The 25,766-nt window shown below is 38.7% G+C and overlaps 1 protein-coding gene across 7 annotated transcripts in view; it reads right to left on the reverse strand.

Moving 5' to 3' along the window:
• Window positions 1-25,766, reverse strand: part of SYT1 (synaptotagmin 1) — a 608,991-nt gene that overhangs the window by 244,572 nt on the left and 338,653 nt on the right. For 4 of the 7 annotated variants that reach the window (XM_056574050.1, XM_056574051.1, XM_056574053.1 and 1 more), the window contains one exon: window positions 13,154-13,238. The exons of the other annotated variants lie outside the window; for them this stretch is intronic. In XM_056574050.1, the coding sequence (XP_056430025.1) occupies window positions 13,154-13,192 (39 nt within the window). In that variant the 5' untranslated portion in view covers window positions 13,193-13,238. The remainder of the gene's footprint in view (window positions 1-13,153; window positions 13,239-25,766) is intronic. 7 annotated transcript variants of the gene reach the window in all.

The raw sequence follows: 25,766 nt of genomic DNA on the forward strand, positions 1-25,766 counted from the left end.
AGGAGCTGGTGAGTATACTCTTTTTTTTTATTATTATTATTATTATTATTATTATTATTATTACTGCAGCACTCAGGTTCTTTCTTAAAAAAAAAAAAAAAAGTAATTTGTAGGCCACTACTTTAAAGGGGAACTCCGGTGGAAACAAGTGGAAAACAATTGTTTTTGTATCAACTGGTGCCTGAAAGTTAAACAAATTTGTAAATTACTTCCATTTCAAAATCTGAAGCCATCCAGTAATTTTCAACTGCTGTATACTACAGAGAAAATTGTGTAGTTATTTTCAGTCTGACCACAGTGCTCTCTGCTGACACCTCTGTCCGTGTCAGGAACTGTCCAGAGTAGAAGCATATCCCATTAGAAAACCTTTCCTGCTCTGGACAGTTCCTGACACGTTGAGAGTTGTCAGCAGAGAGCACTGTGGTCAGACTGGAAAGAACTTCACAAATGTCTCTGTAGTATATCTATGGTATACAGCAGCTGATAAGTGCTGGAAGGGTTAAGATTTTTAGATGGAAGTAATTTACAAATCTGTTTAACTTTCTGGCACCAGTTGATTTAAAAACATTTTTTTTTCTTCCACCGGAGTTCCCCTTTAAGTTTCCATTATTGAAGAGAGAAAAGTTGCCAATGATATTGGGTCTCAATATGAAAGACCCTAGTTCGACCTTAATTTTTTTACATAATAAATCTGCGTGTTATATGCCGATAAACTGTTTCTGGACCTGCAGAAGCCGCTGCAGTTCAATGATTTAAAACGGCACTTTAAATCATTGAACTGCAGCGACTTCTGTGGTACCAGAGTCCCGCTGCTTCTTGATTCCCTCCCCGTCCGCGGTTTTATAGTTAGATGTCCTGGGGACAGCGCTCCTTCACGCTCCGGCGGCGTCCTGCGCTGTCACTGTCTGCTGCGTAACGACGAGTCACGTCCTCAATGCGACGTCACTTGTCAGTGCGCGGTGCACAGTGACAGCTCAGGACGCCACCGGAGCATGAAGAGCGTGGTCCCCAGGACATGTAACTATAAAACCAGGGACGGGGAGGGAATCGGGCTGCGGTGACAGCGGCGGTATGATTTAAAGCACCCACAAGGCCAGAAACAGTTTATTGAGGTATACCCACACACACGCACCCTCATTTTAACAAGGATATTTGAGGAAAAAAACTTTTTAACCCAAATTTCCTTGGAAAAATAAGGGTGCATGTTATAGGCCGGTGCATAGTATACCCCGAAAAATACGGTACTTTTTTTGACCCACTGTAATAGGAACTAAGCTGCAATGCACACAAATGGAGCACACTGCAAACCATGTACACAATGGTCTCTAGGAAAAATACTGACTTATTTTGATTCTAATCCCATAAAGCAATTGCAATACAAACATATCAAGTGTAGGCCATGGAGTTGATGTCCTAATTCTACTTATTCTTATCCTTCTTCTCTATTGCTGATGTGACCCTGCACAATATTGAAATTACATTATTTCTACTATTAAAGGGAACTATTTCAACAATAATCTTATATAACGTAATTCCTCATCATACATCTAAAGTTTCTACAAGCCATAATTTCTCTTTGAACAAGATAAGAAAATAGACATGGTAGAAAAACAAGGTTGTATGGAGTTTTTAAACAAACTTGGTTCTTTTATGAAATATTCTGCCTAAGGACGAAAATAGAAAAAAATGAAAAGTGAGAGAATCTAATTATAATCTGCAGATCCTCAGAGAAAGGCGTATATGACTGTGGTATGGAAGCATTGTGTGATGATTTGCTAGAGGGATACAGTGTTATTGAAAGGTCTCCGATAAGGTCAAAGTGCACTATATAATATAAATTTGCCTGGAGGAAGCAAAAAGAAAGGTAGACTAAAGAGAACATCAGGTTACAAGAAACTATGTCAGACATGGGTTGTTCAGGTCCAGTAAAATGTTAAGAATAAAAATTATTGCTAAAGGTTAACAAGTGGATGTTTGCCACTCAAAATGTCTCTGAAATCTATAGTACATCTTGTAACTCTCAAGCATAACATTTTTTCTATATTTTTACAGATTTATTTTGATTTCTAGATATTGTCTTCAGTCATATTTATTAGACGGTGTTCACAGACTGCTTTGCAAACTGTAAATTTATGGCCTTTTTTTTTCTTAAAGTAAACCTGTGGCCAACCAAAACTAATTTAGATTTTACTCTCATTGAATATCTTAAGGTGTCCTGAACAGTTTCTTCATATGCCCTTCCATTCCCGAGATAGGAGGGCTCATAATTTGTCTGACAATTCAGGGAATCTGTCAGATTAGCACAAACTTAATTTTAATATCAGGAGTGAATATCAGGAGATGGGTGGGATTACACTGTCAGGGGTGTCAATGTTGTACACTGAGGGGCATGTATGCCTAATACATATCCACTGACTATATAAACCCACCCATTAGCTGATATTCACCCCCATTATTAAAATTAAGTTTTCGCCCATCTGAGCTTTTGTCACCAAATAAAACATTGACATGCTACCTGACTTTACTAGGGTAGACTATGAGTGGGGAAATCTATGCACTAAAATTACCGACCAGAACAACTTAATACATTCACTTTAAGGTTTTATAGAATGTGTCCATCTATTTCTATTTCTTTATGGGCAAAATGCACGCAATATACCGTTTCTTTAAGGACTAGCAACAAATGTCTTGTCTGCCACATAACTAAATGACATGCCATAATAATAGTTTTATCAATCCTTTGTAGACGGTGCCCCAATAAAGCCCTCATTTCCTTGTTACCTTACATTCATCATCACAGCCTTCTATTGGATACACATTTATTAATTGACTAAATTATTATACAGGGTGGGCCATTTATATGGATACATTAATAAAATAGGAATGGTTGGTGATATTAACTTCCTGTCACACCCTCTCCCATAGGCTTGCATTGAGGGGGGCGGAGCATGAAATCACACGGTGGTGGAGCCGTGACATCACAATGCTCCGCCCCCCTTGATCGCTAGTAATCAGACCCGGAGTGAACATGCTCCGGGGACTGATTATAACGGGGTGTTGCGTGCAAGATTACGGGGGTCCCCAGCGGCGGGACCCCCGCGATCAGGCATCTTATCCCCTATCCTTTGGATAGGGGATAAGATGTCTTAGCGCCGGAGTACCCCTTTAAGGACCTAGGGCATATCTGTAAACCCGTGGGAATTTCGCTCCCCACTGTGTGCCGGGCAGGGACCGGACTGGTATGACTGCTGATATCTATCAGCAGGCACCCCGTACAAACCCCTGGGGGGTCCTGAGACCAATTCAGACCGGCGATCTATACAGTGTTCTCTAAACTGTAGCCCTCCAGATGTTGCAAAACTACAACTCCCAGCATACTCAGACAGCTGTTTGCAGTTTGGGCATGCTGGGATTTGTAGTTTTACAACAGCTGGATGGCTACAGTTTGGAGAGTACTGTGCAGTGGTTTCTAAACAGTGGCCCTCTAAATCTTGCAAAACTACAACTCCCTCACTGTCTCTCCATGCTTTGTTGTAGTTCCGTACCTCCAGTTGCGTACCACGGTCTGTCAGTACGTGCTGGGAGTTGTAGTTTTGCAACAGCTGGAGGTTCCCCCCCCCCCCATGTGAATTTACAGGGTACATTCACATGGGCGGGTTTACAGTAAGTTTCCTGCTTCAAGTTTGAGCTGCGAAAAATTTTCTGCCGCAGCGCAAACTCCCAGCGGGAAACTCACCGTAAACCCGCCCGTGTGATTGTACCCTAAAAACACTACACTAACACATAATAAAGGGTAAAACACTACATATATACTCCCTTACACTGTCCCCCCCAATAAAAAAAAAAACGTATCGTACAGCAGTGTTTCCAAAACGGAGCCTCCAGCTGTTGCAAAACATCAACTGTCTAGGCATACTGGGAGATTAGCAACAGCTGGAGGCACCCTGTTTGGGAATCACTGGTGTAGAATACCCCTATGTCCACCCCTATGCCATTCCTAATTTAGTCCTCAAATGTGCATGGCGCTCTCTCACTTCGGAGCCCTGTCGTATTTCAAGGAAATAGTTTAGTGCCACATATGGGGTATTTCCATACTCGTTTTGGGGGGCATTTTCTCCTTTTACCCCTTATGAAAAGGAACAGTTGGGGTCTACACCAGCCTGTTAGTGTAAAAAAATAAAAAGGGAACCTGTCACCACTTTCTCGCTGCCTGAACAGCAAATAATTGGGGCAATGACAGGTTTTCTTTAACTCGACTCATGTTCATTTCAAAGGTAGATGGGAATAAAACTCCACTGTCAGTGGCTTATCTCTTGCAGGAACAAATATTTGGCGATGTTGACATCCAACATGCATGATCCCTATGTTACCTGACATTTGCCATCTTAACCCAGCCTTAGTATACTGATAAGTCAACCACTTCTACTTTTACAAAAAAAATTCCCAAGCCATTGCATTTTACTGTATAGATATTCTTCATGTGAACGTGGTGACAGTTAAGTTATGGAATCCTTAACATAAATTTTAACTTGACCTTTAGAAACTTTTTTGTTGAATAAAAGTTTCATTTTTACTGTAACTATTTCCATATCAAGTAAAAAAAAAAAGCCTTGTACAACATTTGCATATTGCAAGATTAATCTCAAGAATGAAAGTGAACACAAAAATCTCCCAAATTTAATTAGGAAATGAATATATGACACTGCTGCACTGTTAAAAACAAAGACACAAACAACAGCTGTAGACTGTGGAATGTCTATGACTTGCAATATCAAAGCGGAAATCCTCAAAGTCGGCTTCAAAAGAAAAACAAAAAAAATGTAAGGAAGAGGAGAAATGAACAGATGCACTGTATACACAGATTCATAATTTGGGAATTAGCATTAGTAGGAATCATTTTCTAGATTTTGTATGCAACACACCTTTTGAGTATCAGAGAATACTGATGCTATTACAGTTTATAAATAAGGGTCTGACAGATTTTTGGCCAACAAGTATCTGAATTAACATAACAATTATAAAACTATATAACAAATGTATTACACACTGTTAAAGCTTAGGTTTAAGTGCAGCAGGGAAAGGGTGACAACACTAATACTTTATTCAATGTGAGGATCACATTATAGTACATGCACTGGGAGTAAATAAATATATTATTATGTGGCTAAATATAAATATTATGTGACTATGCTTAAAAATAGGCATTGACATTGATGAGATACAAGCGGATCACATGGAGCCCAACTATGGCATCCCCTTCGATAAGACTATTAACTCCTTAACGACGGAGGACGTATATTCACGTCCTGCGCCAGCTCCCGTGATATGCCGCAGGGTCACGCGGTGACCCCACGTCATATCGGGTCGGTCCCGGCGGCCATCAACGGTCGGGACCCGCGGCTAATACAGGACATCCCTGATCGCGGTGATGCCCTATATTAACCCTTCAGACGCGGCGATCAAAGCTGACCACCGCGTCTGAAGCAAAAGTGAAACTATCCCGGCTGCTCAGTTGCACTGTTCTGGACTGCCGCGGTGAAATCGCGGCAACCCGAACAGCTTACAGGACATCGGGAGGGCCCTACCTGCCTCCTCGGTGTCCGATCGGCGAATGACTGCTCCGTGCCTGAGATCCAGGCAGGAGCAGTCAAGCACCGATAACACTGATCACAGGCATGTTAATACATGCCAGTGATCTGTGTAAAAGAACAGTGTATGTAATGTTGTAGGTCCCTATGGGAGCTATAACATTGCATTCCCATTAAAAAAATAAAACAGTGTAAATAAAAATAAACATTTGAGGTATCGCCGTGTGCGTAAATGTCCAAACTATAAAAATAAATCGTTAATTAAACCACACGGTCAATGGCGTACACGTGAAAAAATTCCAAAGTCCAAAAAAGCTTATTTTTGGTCACTTTTTATACCATTTAAAAATGAATAAAAAGTGATCAAAAAGTCCGATCAAAACCCAAAAAATTATTTCAGATCACGGCGCAAAAAAATTAGCCCTCATAACGCCCTGCACGTGGAAAAATAAAAAAGTTATAGGGGTCAGAAGAGGACATTTTTAAACGTATACATTTTCCTGCAAGAAGTTATGATTTTTCCAGAATTACTACAAAATTAAACCTATATAAGTAGGGTACCATTTTAATTGTATCGACCTACAGAATAATGATAAGGTGTCATTTTTACCGAAATATGCACTGCGTAGAAACGGAAGCCCCCAAAAGTTACAAAATGGCGTTTTTTCTTCGATTTTGTCGCACAATGATTTATTTTCCCGTTTTGCCGTGGATTTTTGGGTAAAATGACTAATGTTACTGCAAAAAATAAGCCATAATATGTTTTTTTGGGTGGAAAATTTAAAGGGTTAGGATTTTTAAAAGGTAAGGAAGAAAAAATGAAAATGCAAAAACTGAAAAAAAAACTGCGTCCTTAAGGGGTTAAATCGAAACTTTCAGGAAAAGCTTTCCAGGATTAGGCAAGATAGTCATACAGATGTGTCCACCAACTCCAATTTCTTATTAAATCAAACCAACACAGTATCACATGTTATTATAACACTTAAAATTCTTCATTTCTAATATCAATCCACATAGACAAACACAACATATACATATCCTAACAGAGTGTCACCAAATCATTTTGTGTTGAAAAGCTGATAATCTCGCACTGCACATTACAGGATATGTGAAGTTTAGAGATGAGTTAAGAAAAGCACACCTGCATGTCTAGTTGTATCCTTCATAGCTTGAAACCCTTGAAGCTATCCACAGGTTCAGTGTCACTAATATGGTAAGGCAATCTTCTGAACGGCTGTCATTTTTTCCTATAGAGGTCACTGTATGGGAAATGTAGGGCCAATTGCAGCCTCCATCTTCCATAAGATGTAATCGCTAGGACTACACTAGCTGGCACTACATTTCTCTTTAGTAACAGCACTGTACTCCAGACATTAGAGGGAGTTCACGAGCTGGGGATTACCTTCTATGACATCTATGTACCCTAATACTATGGTAGAAATTCCAGGTTATCATTAAACAATAGTTTAACCTCACACACATATATTGCTAAATCCTCCTTACCCATGCTTTTCTTTTATGTACTTTATTTATAAAGCTAACAATGATCAATAAAATGCTATGATTGTTTTGCTCTTTTATCAATCAAGACATTTTATGTATTGATCAATAAGATGTATAATAAATGAGAATTCTAGAAAACTATCTCCTCAGACTGCTAACAGGTGTGTGCTTCCAGGACTGATGTTAAATTATCTTGTCACATTAGAGTCAGCCTTTTCAAGGCACGAAAAATGCAGGCGAACCAATTAATATGGAAAAGATTCTCTTTAAACAAAAACGATCATTTTTTTTTCTTCATTCTTTTTAATTGTGTTTTGCAAGTATCATCCTGTAGAAACTTAATGAACCCATCAATGGAAGAAAAAAAAGATGAAGACATTTTAATCCAAACAACCATGTAAGGATCATTTGATAAGGAAGGCAAATGGATTGTAAGAAATTATTAATCTATTGTATTTTTATGGACATCTTTAAGAGCTACAGTCAAACAGCAATTCTGACATTGGGTATAATGAAATGAAATATTTTGTATGGGTTCCACCATGAAGCTATACAGGTCTATATAAAGTATGTGAAGGAAAACATAATTAAAATGTCCATATATACTGCTTGGAAAAAAATATTTATGCATATATAAAAAAAATAATAATAAAAAAAAAGAAAAAAAAAATATATATATATATGTCATAATCCCCCGTTCGCCTTTCTTATATCATATTCATTGAGGGGCATGGCCATGACATCACGAGGGGCGTGGCCGACCCCCGCAGTGCGAAAACGGTGTTCAGAACATTTAGTTCCGAACGCAGGGCAGTGGAGTACCCCTTTAATGCTGCCATTAGGCATAGGAAAAGGTTATAGTATCATTGTCTCATTACAGTAGCATGGTAAATTGGTTTATAGTCTAGGTAGGTTTAGACAGAATATAGATGTATAGAATGTATACAAAAAATATATATCTATATATCTATATATATATATAAAACCCAATGGGGGAGATTTATCAAAACCTGTCCAGAGGAAAAGTTCTCCAGTTGCCCATAGCAACCAATCAGATCACTTCTTTCATTTTTCACAGGCCTCTTCAAAAATGAAAGAAGCAAGCTGATTGGTTGCTAGGGGCAACTGCACCAATCTTCCTGGGCACAGGTTTTGATAAATCTCCCCCAATGTGTTTATGTGTGTGTGTGTGTGTATATGTTCCAGCATCACGTCCAAACGGCTAAAGATATTAACATGAAACTTGGCACACATGTTACTTATATGTCCACAACAAACATAGGATAGGTGATTTAACCCTTACTCACCCCTATTTGCTAGGGGTGAGGATTTTGTTTAAAGTCCCATACAAGTCTATGGGAAATTTATGTTACTGCATAACTTCCAAACGCCTGGAGATATTTCGATTATACTTGGTCATATGTTACTTATATGTCCACTTAAAATAGAGGATAGTTAATTTAACCCTTAACTACCCCATTTGCCAGGGTTGGGTTTTTATTTACAGTCCCATGCAAATCAATGGGAAATGTATGTTCCCACATGGCTTCCGTACGGCTGGAGATATTTCAATAATACCTGGTACACATATTACTTATATGTCAAATAAATATACATAGATTTTTGTTTCAAGTCCCATGCAAGTATATGGAACTTCTAGTACCTTACTCCACAAGTTCCGCTCTGCATCTCCTGGTGATTGTGTCAATCAGGCTTGCAAGCCACACCCCATCTCACAAAGACATGACCACGTTTTAAGCCCCACCCCTTTTATTATCTACCCTTTTTGTGCATCGGTCTGGCTTGCAAATCACTCCCAGTCCTACAAAGCCACATCCCCTTCTATATTCAGCTTATAATATCTTCATCAGAAATCAGTCCCACCTGAGGACAGCATATGAGGATGGGACATGGGGTCGGGATATGAGGACAGGATTTGAGGAAGGTATATGAGGTCGGGATATGAAGACGGGATGTGAGGACTGAATGTGAGAACTGGATATGAGGACGGGATATGAGGTCGAGATAGGAGGACGGGATACGAGGACGTGATATATGGAGGTGATATAAGGACGGAATATGAGGACGGGATAGGAGGTCGGTATATGAGGGCGGGATATGATCACAGGATATGAGGACTGGATATGAGGACAGAATATGAGGTCAAGATAGGAGGTTGGGATATGAGGACGGGATATGAGGCAGGATATGAGGATGGGATAGGAGATCGGGATATGAGGTCGGTATATGAGGGCAGGATATTAAGACAGGATATGAGGTTGAGATAGGAGGACGGGATATGAGGTCGAGATAGGAGGTCGAGATAGGAGGACGAGTTATGAGGTCGAGATAGGAGGTCGGGATATGACGACATGATAGTTCGGGATATGAGGTCGAGATTAGTGTTGGGCGCGAATATTTGCTTTTTGAATTTTTATCGCGACTATTGCAAATTCGCAAATTCGTGAATATTGCAAATACATTCGCTATATATTAGAAATTACGAATATTCACTTTTTTCCGCATATTCGCATATGTGAATATTCGCATATTCCTTCTTTTCACTTGTGGGCCAATTAGAATGATGCAAATACACTTGTCAGAGGTTATCAACAACACCCCTAACAACCAATAGTAAAGTTGCTCACACCCTCACTGTTCTGAGGAAGGGAGGAATCCTCCCGAAACGGGTAATCTTGTCCGCTTTTTTATTTTCTTTCAAATCTAATAAATTGTCCTGCTGAGGACTTTTCAATACTACTGGCTTTACCTCATCCTTCACACAAGAGTCAGCAGCGACAATCTTAAGGTTTTTTTTCCTGCCTTGCTTCTACCATATGTGAAGGATGGGGTTTTCGTTTCAAGTCCCATGCAAGTATATAGGACTTCTGGTACCTTACTCCACAAGCTCCACTCTGCATCTCCTGATGAATGCGCCAGTCCAGCTGGCAAGCCACACCCTCCCCGCATGCAATGACCCATCTTGCAAAGACACGCCAACCGTTTAAGCCACATCCATTTTATTTTCAGCTTACAATGGCCCTCATTTACTATTCTAAACCCGACTTGTTTTGTCGGTTTTTTTGGCGCATCTTTGTTTGCGACAAGTCGCAGACATCGTGTGCCAGACTGCTACACGATGCAACATTTTTTCTCGATGAACCCGATGTGGATTCTCCCAAACCCGAAAAAGGGGCGTAACCCGACATTTCTGAGCTTTCCCACGTATTTATAAAGGTTTCCAACCCGAATATGTTGAATTGTTGTGGATTTTTTCCCGACAACTCAGAGGAGTTGGAAACCAAAACCAACAAAACCCACGTGCGACAAACAGGATGCGACATAATAATAAATACCAGGGGAAAAAAGCAGTCGGGTAAGAAAGCAAGATAGACTTACAACCCGATTTTCGAAGTAAATGAGGGCCAATATCTTTACCACAACTCAGCCCCACCTGAGAACGGGATATGAGGATTAGAAATGAGGATTAGATATGGTGATGGGATATGATGGCGGGATATGAGGACGGGACATGAGGACGGGACATGAGGATGGGACATGAGGTCGGGACATGAGGTCAGAACATGAGGTCGGTACATAAGGATGGGACATGAGGATGGGACATGAGGACGGGATATGGAGTTGGGATATAGGGAGGGGATGTAGGGACGGGATACAAGGACGGGATATAGGGACGGGATATGATGTCGGGATATGACGATGGGACATGAGGTCGAGATATGAGGAGAAAATATGAGGACAGGATATGAGGTTGGAGCTAGTATATATATATATATATATATATATATATATATATATATGGAATAGATGTATAACATTTTTACACCAGAAGTTCAAAAACTCCTATGGCTTTCCTAGCATTCATCAGCAGAATACACACTGATTTACATAGGTGGTAGTGTATATCTTATTTTGGGGTATTTGAAGTAGACCTGTAGCAGAAAAACATGGGTGTAAGTGTGCAAATGGCTAGTTAGGGCTTCTCATCAGTATTTCAGGCATACCTTACCAATGCTGAAATATAAGATTTTATTATGCAAATTAGAGTCAAAATCCCAGGGGTTGCTCCCCACCACAGCAAAGTCTGCAGGGACCAAGTCCAGCTGTTATGTCCTCTTTTTTACTGCATACTGGCCCACTAACATCCACCTACCCTCATTTGACTGACAGAGAATGGATAAAGTAGACATGGACTCTTACCATGCTAGGGAAAAGCATGGTAAGTACGTGTATTGTTTTTATTTTCATTTTCAGGCCACCTTCAGCAACATATAAAGATTTTATAGCCTCTCTGCATTAGATAAGTTTGGGATGTCTGAAATTCCCTATTTGCCTTTTTCTGTAGAAATGAGAGACTCATATTGCTAGCAAAAACAATTACAGTGATCCCTCAGCGTACAATGGCCTTAACATTCAATAGTTTCAACATACAATGGTCATTTTTGGACAATTGTAACTTGAAACCAAACTCAACATACAATGCTACAGACATTCCAGACCTGTGAAACGTGTCAATGGCTGGAAGATCCGACCAATCAGAGCATTATACTGGTAAAACCCCTGTATTACTGAAGTGCATGCACTGATTAACTGTCTGGTAGCGCCTCCCTACAGTATAGGGAGGTATTACATGTGCTGTACTACTCTTTACCTGTGGCAGGGATAGCTGCTCCAGGTGGGGACATCTCCATTTTACATTTTTGTGGGACACTGTGTGTACTGAACAGGACCCAGCAGCTCTTTCTTACTTGTATATGTAAGGAATTGTTTTATCTGTATTAGTTATCTACTTATTTTTCTTTAATCCTTATTTTTTCCTCTTTTTGGATGACATTTTGGAGGCTTCAGAACCAATTACCAGGTTTTCATAGCGTTATGGCCTCAACATACAATGGTCGTCCTGGAACCAATTAATATTGTAACTTGAGGGACATCTGTATTTTGAAATCCTGGGGTTTTAACTGTTATGTGTATGTTATTTAATGAAAAATGGTAGACATTGGACTGAGCATTGCATTGTACGCACAGTTATTGTATGTAAAAATGAATTGCTGGGGGCTTCATCATGGAAAGCTGAAGGTGAGCACGGGGACATGAATTAGCAATGATATCAGACAGATCTAACATCTTCACTGAAATGTATGCTCACTTAAATAACAGGTTAATACATTGCATTAATGATACAATAAAGCAGCATGGTATGTAAATTAATGTGCTCACTACCATCTATTTGGGTCATATCTTTGGAATTAAATGCTTTCTCTGAATAATATGTGATCTTTATACATCCTAATATACTCACTTGCAACCAGGGGATTAGTAAAATTAATTAGGACATGCAAGATGGTTCATGCTCTGATGTACCAAACAGGAGAAGCTGAGAAGCACAGATTACTTTAACTCACAATGTTGTTAATTGTCAGAAATATGTCTGGAGATTAACATTTTAAATACAGTTCTTGAGATTTTAATGTTGAACGAATTATTCAGGCAAGTGGGATTTTATCTGACATAATTCTGGTATCGTATTTTGAGGAAATATATTCTGTATCACTTAAACTGAGGTAATTCCGGTCTAAATGTGTCCTGTTACACGAGAAGACCCTTGTGTTGTTCAGGGAATGTCATGCTATTATTTCTTATTAGGGTTTTAAATGTGATCCTATGTGTATTCTGTAGTTTGTTTAATTTATAACCTGCCACCAGGTTCAACTCCTATCTCTCCTGAGAGCCCTAGAGTTAAAAATTTGCCCAAAGTGGAATGAAACATATACCCATTAAGAAAGGCTTGACTAACACTGCTATTAGGGTTCCTACTATAAGAGCAGTGCTGGATCTGTCACACGGTGGACACAAATGGTGCCTGAAGGATGACCCCCCCCCCCCACCCTTCCCCCTTGACTTATAATAAGGTCTTTCAGGATTCCATCTTGGTGTCTGTTTTGCAGGAAGACTAGTTATGCATGCCATGCTATACTACCCATCAGTTTAACATGTTTTTGATAGATATTCAAGGGGTTGTCCAGTGAAAAATAACTTACTCCTAGAGTGCTGTTCTCTGGTATTTTCAGAACTCTCATAGAAGTTAATGCAGCATGTGTCCTCTACAACATGGGCTCTTTCTCCCTGTGGACGAGGATAAGTTATTATTTACTAGACAACCCCTTTAAGATCAACTGATGCTAAAATTAAATAACTAACTGAAATTGTACTGTCCATTATCTGCAGTAAAATGTTTTATAAAACGTATTCTATATTAAAATTTTGTTTAGTGTTTGGCCAATAAAATGCAGGATCAGCGTCAGAAATGTCCTGCTTTGCCAATTTGTGAACATAATAGTGTCCCATATGAGCCACCAATGGTAGTCCTATGTTCCTATCTTCCAAACCTTGGACACGCTGCACAGCACAACCTGGGCTTCAGCAGAACAGTAAAGGTAGGTAAGTGTAGCTTTTTTATTATCTTTCTACCAACTGAGCAAAGTAAAAACATAAAAGTTACTCCCTGGAATACCTGTTTACATTCCCACTTGGGAACTTAATTATTTGATCACTCATAGCACAAAAATAATTCACTGTAATAGAGATAAAAAATCTTTTGTTTGGGAAACCTCTTTAATTTATTTTGCTTGTGAAAGGTAGCAAGAAATGTTACAACTCTCGCAAAATCCCTTTAAGTGCTTCTTCAGACAATGCTAAATTTTTGGTATTTTCTGCATTCATTGTCTAATCCACTGTACAGTATTCTGCTAAAAACAAAATGAACTTTAGATGCACTGGTTATATCTGATGGCAGAATGGGCCATGGTACCAAAGCATTGCTAAGAGGGGGTGGGGGGTGGGGGCATAGAACATGATAGATGGGGTCCTTGTTACGGATTTCCACTAAAATTACAACAATGCAATATGGCTTGTGATAAAACTGTCAATTTCCATATGGAATGTATACTCAGTTTCAGCACACCATTTGAATAACTGTATAGCAATTTTGTGAAATTCACAGCCAGTCTTTTGTTAAATTCATGCAGTGCAAAAAAATGCAGAGTGGAACAGATGCTACATGACTGAGAGTTATATGAGTTTTACTCGTGGAGTTATTGCTGTGCCAATAAATCCTTTACCCTACTATTGAGCAGTATTAAGTTCTCTTAGCATTAACAACTGATAAAGGTTGTGGCGCCTTACTAAAGAAAGTGATCACGTGACACCATCCAAGTTTTTAAATCAAATGTAGAAATGCTAAAATATGGAAATTTTTGAGAAATATTTAAAAACTACTTTGAACAACTTTGAATTTTTCTACAGGCATTCTAAATATCTATCTTTTTTTACAGGAAGATAATTTGTTTTCTTGACCTTAAGTAGTACACTCGCTGCAATATGCTGCGCCTGGGCTTCATAGAGTTGGTTTAGCCAGTCGTCTTTATTAAAAAATATTCCTTCAGTAGATGTTCCTTCATATTTTATTTTAGTTCCAAAAGCCACACTTTAAATACTTTTAGATCTACCAAAGTCTAACCTAAAATCATTACTAAGGATATAGGTTGCAAACCTGAACTTTAAAAGTCAACTCTCTCCTGGCTAGTGACAACTTTGGCTATTATCTATATAAACACGTATTGTTATGTTCTTTGTTACATCTGCCTATCTATCTATCTTTCTATCTCAATCCATATCTCTATCTATCTCTTTATCTAATCTATTTATGTATCTATATATGACTATATCCTCTATACTAGCCAGAATATCTTCATAAATTGTATATCAATACGTTACAGTATTTTCTAAAATGCTTGCATTGCTTTACTAGTGGAAAATGACTCATCACATAAGAACTTTATTCAGTGCTCAGATGGTCAAGGATTTGTGTGCTATTTCTCTCAGTTGAACCTTCTAATACCTAATTTTCCAAACTAAGGTTAAGCTGAGGATTCTGACAATATTAGATAGCCTCATTGAATGGGCTTTAAAATATACTTCTCACTACAAGAGCTATTGTTTAAAAAGAAAAAAAATCTGTTACAATGCAAAAAACAAACAGAAAATGAAGATAAAAATAACTGTGGAATGTACCAATTTCCCATTCTAATGAAGTGTACATTCTCATAAGTACAAAAAAGTCAGATGAAATAATTTTATTTATCAAAATAAGATTATTTCATCTGACTTTATTGTACTTTATTAGGTTAATAATTTTTCCAAAAGCTGTATTTGTTGAAACATTATGTAAGCTGGATTCAGCTTCAGCACCAAGGACAGCAGATTGAAATCTGAAGTAAGCATAACCATTGCAGATACTATACAACTGGAAACTGCAAAAATGATCTTGTATAATACAACAGAACTTTTAAATGTTTTCCTGTTTAGCAGCAAGGTAGCCTAATAATGCAATGTAGGGCATAAGGTACTGTCTGTCCTGTCAATCTGTTAATAAGACACAAACTGCATTCAATGACCATCAGGAAGGGTACTACAAGTTTTGGCTCTTAAATAAATTCCAATTTTTATCCTTTCTGTGATATACAACCTGTAAAATATACTGTCAAGAAGTCAACGTTAACAGAGTAGCTGGTTTGGACCATTTCAGTTGTCAAGAAGTCAAGTTTAAACTTATTAAACAATTAAACAATGGTTTACAACACATTTTGAGGGGCACATCCTCTCTTCATCAGGTCACAATAGACGAAAATGGCATATGCCCCTCTAAAAGCATTGTCAACTATCATTTTTTTTATAAATCAAAGCCATCTTCAATTCCTTTCAACTGTGACCAATCTCTCTTAGTTGAAATTCTACTAGTTGGCACCTGGTTATATCCATTTTACTACAATGGTTCAACCATTGCCAAGAAGGACCACTGCATTCTAAGTTGAAGAAAAAAGAATCATGGAATTTTAATCATACTGCTTTTGTGATTGTGTACACTAGGATTTAAGAAACATTAAACCTAAAGATAAAAAAAACAAACATATTGAGAGTATTTGTCAATGGCCATCATTTTCTATACAAATGCTGTACAAATCCTTTACGGAACAGAAAAGTGGGGGAAGGATTTTTTTCCAGCCAGTTCATTTACAACCAGACACAGGCTTGTGAGAAGGAGAAGGGATATGTATATATAAAAGGAAAAAAACATTTATATTCTACTCAGTTATGGCTGCAATTTAACCCCTTAAGGACTCAGCCCATTTGGACCTTAAGGACTCAGACAATTTTATTTTTACGCTTTCGTTTTTTTCTCCTCCCCTTCAAAAAATCATAGCTCTTTTATATTTTCATCCACAGACTAGTGTGAGAGGTTGTTTTTTGCGCGACCAGTTGTCCGTTGTAATGCCATAACTCACTTTACCATAAAATGTATGGCGCAACCAAAAAAATACTATTTGTGTGGGGAAATTAAAAAGAAAACCGCAATTTAGCAAATTTTGGAAGGTTTTGTTTTCACGCCGTACAATTTATGGTAAAAATGACATGTGTTTTTTTATTCTCTGGGTCAATACAATTAAAAGGATACCCATGATTATACACTTTTCTATTACTGTTGCGCTTAAAAACTAATCGCAAACTTTTTAACCAAATTAGTACGTTTAAAATCCCCCTATTTTGAAGACCTATAACTTTTTCATTTTTCTGTATAAGCGGTGATATGAGGGCTCATTTTTTGCACCGTGATCTGTACTTTTTATTAATACCATATTTGCTTTTACAAAACTTTTATTACATTTTTTATGAATTTTTTTGGGAATAAAATGTTATAAAAAAGCAGCAATTTTTTACTTTTTTTTTTTACGTTCACGTCGTTCACTGTATGGAATAATTTACATTTTATTCTAATAGTACGGATATTTACGCACGCGGCAATATTTTTTTTTACACTTTTTGGGGGTAAAATAGGGAAAATGGGACAATTTACGTTTTTATTGGGGGAGAGGGTTTTTCACATTTTTTTTACTTAATCTTTTTACTTTTTTTACTTTTATTTTTACACTCTTATAGTCCCCATAGGGGACTATTTATAGCAACCATTCGATTGCTTATCCTGTTCAGTGCTATGTATAGGACATAGCACTGATCAGGGTTATCGGTCATCTTCTGCTCTGGTCTGCGGTAAGGCAGATCAGAGCAGAAGACTCCCAGAAGACAGCGGAGGCAGGTGAGGGGACCTCTGTCTGCCGTGCAGGATGATCGGATCGCCGCGGCTGCGCTGCGGGCGATCCGATCATCCTGTTAAGTGATCGCGATGCTGCAGATGCCGTGATCTGTATTGATCACGGCATCTGAGGGGTTAATGGCGGAAATTCACAGGATCGCGGGTGTCTGCCATTACCAGCGGGTCCCTGGCTGTGATCCACAGCCGGGACCTGCCGCGCATGATGCCGGCCCGCGGTTATGCTCAGGACGTAAATGTACATCCTGGTGCGTTAAGTACCACATCACCAGGACATACATTTACGTCCTGCGTTGTTAAGGGGTTAAAGGGTTACTCTGGTGGAAAACTTTTTTTTTTAAATCAACTGGTGCCAGAAATGTTAACAGATTTGTAAATTACTTCTATTAAAAAGCATTTACCCTTCCAGTACTTTGAAGCAGCTGTGTGCTACAAAGGAATTTATTTTCTTTTTGATTTTTTCTGCTGACACCTGATAACTGTATCAGGAACTGTCCAGAGTAGGAGATAATCCCCATAGCAAACCTATGCTGCTCGGGACAATTCCTGATATGGGCATCAGGTGTCAGCAGAGAGCACTGTGGACAAGACAAAAAAGAAATTCAAAAAGAAAATAATTTCCTCTGTAGCATACAGCTGCTAAAAAGTACTGGAAGAGTAAAGATTTTTTAATAGAAGTAATTTACAAATCTGTTAAACTTTCTGGCACCAGTTGATAAAAAAAAAGTTTTCTACCAGAGTACCCCTTTAGGTTAGAATGTGATTACAAGGGTATACCATAACAGAATCACCTGCTTTATGTTTTTAATTCTTTGCTACATCTACTGTAATAAATATATGTTACAGTATTACCTTATTGTTACATATATAGTCATCATGATATAAACAATAGTTAAAGGGGAATTTCAGATTTTTTTTTTATGTGACTGTGCTACAGGGGCTGTAAAGTTAGTTTAGTTCTTAATGTTTCTACCTGTGTTTGATGGCTGGTCTCACAATTGTTATGTGATATTTGCCCTGATGTTCATTTTTAGCAGCATACAAAATGAGTGTTATCTCAGCTTTTACCAGGTTGCAATGTGGCCTGAGACATTATATTACTAGTCAGTTGTTGAAAGGGAGCCTGTCTGTGCTTCAATGGGTTGAGCAACCACTAGGTGGGAGAAGATCATTCTCCACAGGGCTGCAGGGATTTATAGTTTCAAGCACAGCACAGCATGCAAGGCAGCTTAGCTGTGCTGCAATGGGGGGTGGCTGATGTGTGGGAGGGAGAAAAGTGACCTCACACTTATAAACAAGGAATCCTGGGACTTGTAGCAGGAGGAAAGGAACTCTAATAGGAAATAGCCATTTCACAAAAAGAAATCATCAGCATTAAGGTGGACTCACAACACAGCCATTTAGCCCCAAAACAAGCACGGGTCCTTCCTAAGCATGTCCATTTCTGGCTGGCAGGTAAATACTAACATCATCTTATGTTGGATAACCCCTTTAAGTAAACACCTTGGTCTGAAAAATGAGAGTTCTAAGATCTGTGCCAAGGTTACAAATACTTCTCATTTTTGAAATTGTATCCTTTTAACTCTGTCAGTCTCCTTTACTTTGTTGCAGAAACAAATCATCTTCCAGCTGGAAAGCCTAGATTCTGACACGCATACTACAAATAATGAGCTCTTCGCATCTTCAGAAAACTCATTATTTTACATAACAACTCTGTATATTTTGGTGAGCTCTAATAGATAAGGTGCTATTAAAGCTGTGGCTAATGTACCAGTCTAGGTTGAAGTAAAACAATTGTGACTAGCATATTTGTGTTCTCAGTACTTCACCTTCTGCAATGTAATCATATTAGCTACAGAGCCGAAACAAGTAAAGTATTCCGAGCCAGGGCAAGTAGGTTGAAAAGCGTTCCCTATTTGATGAGGCGAATTACGCATTTTATAGACTGTTTTTTTAATGAGATTTTTATGAACACAGCATTCACAAATCTCCATTTTTAGTTCAGAGCCGCCTCAGCTAGGAACTGTAGTTTAATGTCAAATTTAGCTTTTTGGCTGCTAAAAGTAGATCTTAAAATGTCAAGTGAATAAAATGCCCATGTCCTTTGCTAACCATGAATCTTATTTGTCTCACTTTACTTGCTAGCATAATGTGGAAACTCGAATAAGCACCCTATGAGTGTTGTTAAAATGTATTATTATTTTGCTGCGCCACAAATATACTTTCAATTGAACATTTCAAAATATGGGACATATTGTCAAAAGTTTTGGTCTACTTACATGGACAATGCATATGTGATCTTCAACTACAGCGTGTAAATGGAAATAAATATGTGTAGAATGAATGATCCATGGCACTCGAATACTGAAAATCAAACGCACTTTTATTGAAGGATCAGCATGGACAACAGGGAGGTAGGCAGAGTAACTGGAGTCACTCCTGTCACTCTGCCTACCTCCCTATTGTCCATGCTGATCCTTCAATAAAAGTATGTATGATTTTCAGTATATGACTGCCGTAGATCATTCATTCTACACATATTTATGTTGGATACTCTGTTTCTGGGATCACAGAGCACCGTTCTTACTGAAGGCTTAAGTGTAAATGTTGACGGACTTACTATTGTGTTATCAGGTGTAGCTGATTTTTCGCGCAGTGCCGGCTGCGGTCTCAATTACTCAATTGTGTAAAAAGAAATGATGGTAGCTTACTTTGCAGTTTAATACATTGTAATGTGATATGGTAATATAAAATATAGTATGCATTTAAGTATAAGCTAATATATAATTTTACTATAGCTATTTATAAGCCATGATTTTGCCTATGTGTCCTGTGTGTCTCTATCCCTCCCAAAGTATTAGAATAGCTACACATACATTGTCTGTCCTTAATGTTGTTCTGAATTCCTCTGCTGACCAAGAGATAGAGGGAATTATATATATATATATATATATATATATATATATTGCCTGGCCCTAAATGGTATTGTCAAAACTGCCAACACTGCTGTATTGTAAATGGAAATACTTCATGTGATTGTCCCATTGGATGGAGTCTGTGTGTTGTGGATTATAAATAAAAGCTGAGCGGGGTGTTCAAACAGAGACCTCCACACCACATTGCTTTGTTGTGTGTTGATCTTTCGGGCCATGACATAACTCTCTATCGGGAGGGTGGATGACTAATTTGGGAAGCACACAGACAAACAAGATGTCTGGTTTTTAGGGATCAGAACCACATATACCCTAACAAATGTATGATGCTGAAAATGAAAACAAATGTTAAAAACAATTTCGAAATGTGTCTCATTTGTTTTATCCCGTGAGGACCAGGCCGCTTTTCATTTTTGCACTTTCGTTCTTTCCTCCTACCCTTCTAAAAATCCTAATGCTTTAAATTTTCTACCAACAGACCCATATAAGGGCTTATATTTTTGCAACATAAATTGTACTTTGTAATGATATCAATCATTTCATAACAAAATCTACAGCAAATTATTTATGGAGTGAAATGAAAAAAAAAATGCTATCTGGTAAATTTTGGGAGCTTCAGTTTCTACGCAGTGCACCTTTTGGTAAAAATGACACCCTATCTTTATTCTGTAGGTCCATATAATTAAAAGAATACTCTATTTATACAGCTTTAATTTTATTTTACTACTTAAAAAAAATTATAACTACATGCACCAAAATTTGTGCTTAAAATACTATAACTTATACCTTCTCTGCATAGAGGGCTATATGGGGTTAATTTTTTTTTGCACCATGGTCTGTAGTTTTATTGGTACAGTTTTTTTCTTTATGTGACATTTTGATCACTTTTTATAAATTTTTTCATGGTATATGAAATGACCAAAAATGCACAATTTGGACTTTGTCATTCTGTTACGTGTACGCCATCAACCATGCAATTTAATAAACATTATATTTTAATAGTTCAAACATTTACACACGTGGAGATACCACATATATCTGTGTTTATTTTTATTTACATTATTTTATTAAATAAATGGGAAAAGGAGGGTGATTCAAACTTTTATTCGGGGAGGGGCATATTTAATTTTAATTTAAATTTTTTACTTTTAAGTTTTACTTATTTTTTTAGTCTGCATAGGGGGCTATAACATGCAATCTTGAAAGGCTGGCTGGAGCATCAGAACACCGATCGGACGACCATAAGGAATGTAAGGGCCCTCCTACTGTCTACTCACTGATCGGGATATCCAGATCAGCTCCCTGAGCTAACCAGCAACATTGAATCCCGCATTTAGATGCCACAATCAACTTTGATTGTGGCGTCTAAAGGGTTAATGCTAGGCATCGGCCCGATCGGCGATGTCCGGAATTAACCGTGTCTCCATGCTGCTTTAGCAACCATGACCCATGGGGTATGAAGAATGTTCAGCTTGTGAGTGCGCTAAAATCTGCGGAAGCGGGACCAGGGTGTACAGGTACACCATTGGTCCTTAAGGGGTAATGCAGTGTTTTCACACCAGTGTGCTTCCAGCTGTTGCAAAACTACAACTCCCAGCAGGCCCGGACAGACAAAGGCCTGCTGGGAGTTGTAGTTTTGTAACAGCAGGTTGGGAAACACTGGTTTATTTTATAGGTAAGCCTTTTATAGGTAAGCTTTCATAAAAAAAACACTGGTTAGGGATGTTATGTTGTGATTTTATTTATTTATAGTTTTAAAATATTAAAGGTTATAGTTCTGATGTCCCATAAATGTTCTATTTGTACAATCCATTTTAGGCCTTTATGTTTATTGCCATAGTGAAAGGGGGATCTCCCAGTATCCAGTGGATTAGCCATGTTAAAATATTGTAGACATCAAGAAAAAAAATTGGGCTGTCTCATATACATAAGCATTGGTGGGATATCTTGTCATATTCATTGGTACAGTATACAGGTCATTCTTTTTCTTTATAGAGCTAGAGGATAAGCATATTCATGCATAATAAAATGCTTAATGTTGTAAATATATATTTTTTATTATTCTAGCTGGTTTTATACATATATATACATGTTTCCCCAAAAATAAACCCTACCCCGAAAGTAAGCCCTAGCAGGATTAAGGGTGGGCTGCAATATAAGCCCTACCCCAAAAATAAGACCTAGACCAGGGGTAATCAACTGGCAGACTGCGGTCCAGATCCGGACCCCGGCTGCCAGTAATGCCCGCAGACTTCCCAAATACCCCCCCCCTCCCCCTGGCTGGTCCCGCGGCAATTTACCGCATTTGAGTCGGGGCTGCCCCTGGCTGCTAAGCAACAGAAGGAGATCCCGCCGCTGCTGAGAGCTGCAGCTTCCGTACAGTACAAGTTGCGGACGCTGGGGATGAAATGTGTACCGTAGTTTATTATGGTAGAGGGGTGGGGGGCACTGTAGGAGTGTGGAGGACGATGGGGGAAGGGGAGGATGGGGGGCTGTAGGAGTGTGGAGGATGGAGGGCTGTAGGAGTGTGGAGGATGGGGGCTGCAGGAGTGTGGAGGATGGGGGGCTGTGGGAGGATGGGGGGCTGTAGCAGTGTGGAAGATGGGGGGGTGCGGCATCCTCCACACTGCTACAGCCCCCCCATCCTCCACACTGCTACAGCCCCCCATGTTGTTCACGGTACATACTGTAAATAAATAAGCCCTACCCTGAAAATAAGCCCTAGTGTGTTTTTTGTGACTAAAATTAATATAAGACCCGGTCTTATTTTCGGTGAAACACAGTGTATATATATATATATATATATATATATATTTATATATTATATATATATATATATATATATATATATACATATATATATATATATATATATATATATATATATATACATATATGAAGCAGCTGTCACACCCTCCGGCTAGGAGAGTCCCGGCGTCCGCATGCAGGAATGCATCATGCCGCTGCCCGCTTTTAAACCTTGTTTAAAGGGGTACTCCTCCGGAAAACATTTTTTTGTCAATCATCTGGTGCCAGAAAGTTAAACAGATTTGTAAATTACTCCTATTAAAAATCTTAATCCTTACAGTACTTATCAGCTGCTGTATGGTCCACAGGAAGTTCTTTTCTTTTTTAATTTCCTTTCTGCCTGACCACAGTGCTCTCTGCTGACACCTATGTCCATGTCAGGAACTGGCCAGAGCATGATAGGTTTTCTATGGGGATTTAATCCTACTCTGGACAGTTCCTAAAATGGACAGAGGTGTCAGCAGAGAGCATTGTGGTCAGACAGAAAAGAAATTTAAAAAGAAAAGAACTTCCTGTGGATCATACAGCAGCTGATAAGTACTCGAATGATTGAGATTTTTTTAAAGAAGTAATTTACAAATATGCTTAACTTTCTGGCACCAGTTGATTTAAAAAAAAAAAAATTTTTCCCCAGTGGAGTACCCCTTTAATGTGAATATCCAAATAAAGAACAGTAAAGAAAAAGAGGTGTGGGGAGTGCTTTCCTTTCTATACAAGATATGCACATATATTTCTTGTATGACATGTTTTCTTTATATAGGTATGTTAAATTGTTAACACATTCCATTCTTAGTGCTCACCTGAGCTGATCATGTAATCATGACTACTCAGGGTTCAACTGAAGTGGTCATGTGGTTTCCCTAAATAATGAAACCTTTTCTATGTACTGCTATGTATGACTAAGGGTGTATGATGACACCTGAAATGTGTCACATGACTTTCTTTGTCCTGATGTAGGTTTTTATTCAATAAACTCCTGAAGACTGCACATTCTGCTCTGGAAAATATTTTCCTTTATTGTGCTTTGTAGTTGCTGTTGCCCTGCACCAGTCTGGGACGCAGTGAGTTTTGTATTTTTTTTATTTTTGTAATGAATATGTTGCCCTGTTCTGATTCCTTTAACTTTTTTTGTGTATGGCTGTTTTTGTGCCATGTACCAATTTGGAGTAGATAAGACTTTTTGATCACTTTTAATTAAATATTTTCTGGGATGGGGTGTGACCAAAAAAAACACAAATAAGAAATTTGGAATTTTTTCCTTTTATGCCATTCACTGTGCAGGATCAATGATATATAGTTTGGAAAATTCTGCATGCAGGTAGCAAAATAAATATGTTTCTTTTTGTATTACCTTTTTATGTGAAAATGGGGGAAAAATAGTTATTTGGATTTGTATTATGGGGGAGATTTTTTTGAATATATATTTTTTCAATTTTTACTTTGTATTTTCACACTTTTTTTTAACCTCTTGTAGGGGACGTGCTTGAGCAACCATTTGATTGCTGATACAGATCAATGTTATACTATGTATGTATGTATTACATTGATCCATTATATTGGCACTCTATGGCTACAGACTACCATAGACAGGCTTTAGCAATAGAGAGGTTATGAAAGCTGCTAAGGCCTAGTACATGCCTTAAAGGGGTACTCCACCCCAGACAAAGGACAGGGGATAAGATGTCTGATTGCAATCTCTTGTTATGACAGCTTAAAGGGGTTCTCCGCCTCTAAACATCTTATCCCCTATCCAAAGGATAGGGGATAAGATGTCTGATTGCGTTGGTCCCGCCGCTGGGGACCCTTAGCATTCTCAGTAGCGGCACCCCGCCGTCATCACAACACAGAGGAAAATCTCTGTGCGTGATGATGGGGCGATATGTGCCGTCACGTCCTGCCCCCTCAATACAAGTCTATGGGAGGTGGCGTGGTGGCTGTCATGGCGGCGGGGTGCCGCTACTGAGAACGTGGGGATCCCCAGCGGCGGGACCCCCGCAATCAGACATCTTATCCCCTATCCTTTGGATAGGGGATAAGATGTCTAGGGGCGGAGAACTCCTTTAAGCTGTCATGACAAGAGATTGCAAGGAGACGATCCCACCAATGACAGGCACCAAATGCTGTTTTAATGCTGCTGTTAGTTTAAATGATGGCAGTTAAACCGTTAATAGCCGGTAACAGCAATCACTCTATACGGGCTGTTAGCGGCAGTCCAGAGCCCTCTCTTTACACCTTTTATGACACCATGGTGAATATTCCCATATTAAGTGCTTAATGTTATTAATGTTAGGTGTATGTTACTGCTAATATGGAAGGGCTCTCCACCAACTTTTTTTTACTTTTTTGATGCTTTGTCTGGTCCTTTATCTGGCCCTGCAATCACTTTATTTTGTCAGAGAAAGCAAATAGGGCATATAATTAATTGTAATATGCCATCTCTGAAATAGATGTTCTGAACACACACTGAAAACTATTATAAAATAAAGATGAAATGTTCTCTTTAACCCCTTGGCGCAAATGTCAATTTTTCCAGTGACTTAATTCAAATGGACGTATATATACGTCCATTCCTGATCACGGTGCCTCGAGCGTGCAGGCGGTGATCAGCGGCTGGGGCTGACGATCGCATATAGCCGGGCACCTGCCGCAGCTGTCGGGAGTGGAGCTGCGCTCTGATCCTGACAGTTAACCCCTTTAGTGCTGTAGTCAATCTGACCGCAGCACTGATTGCCGGTGACAGAGGAA

This window comes from Hyla sarda, chromosome 4 (genome assembly GCF_029499605.1).
Source record: "Hyla sarda isolate aHylSar1 chromosome 4, aHylSar1.hap1, whole genome shotgun sequence".
Classification (NCBI taxonomy): Eukaryota; Metazoa; Chordata; class Amphibia; order Anura; family Hylidae; genus Hyla; species Hyla sarda.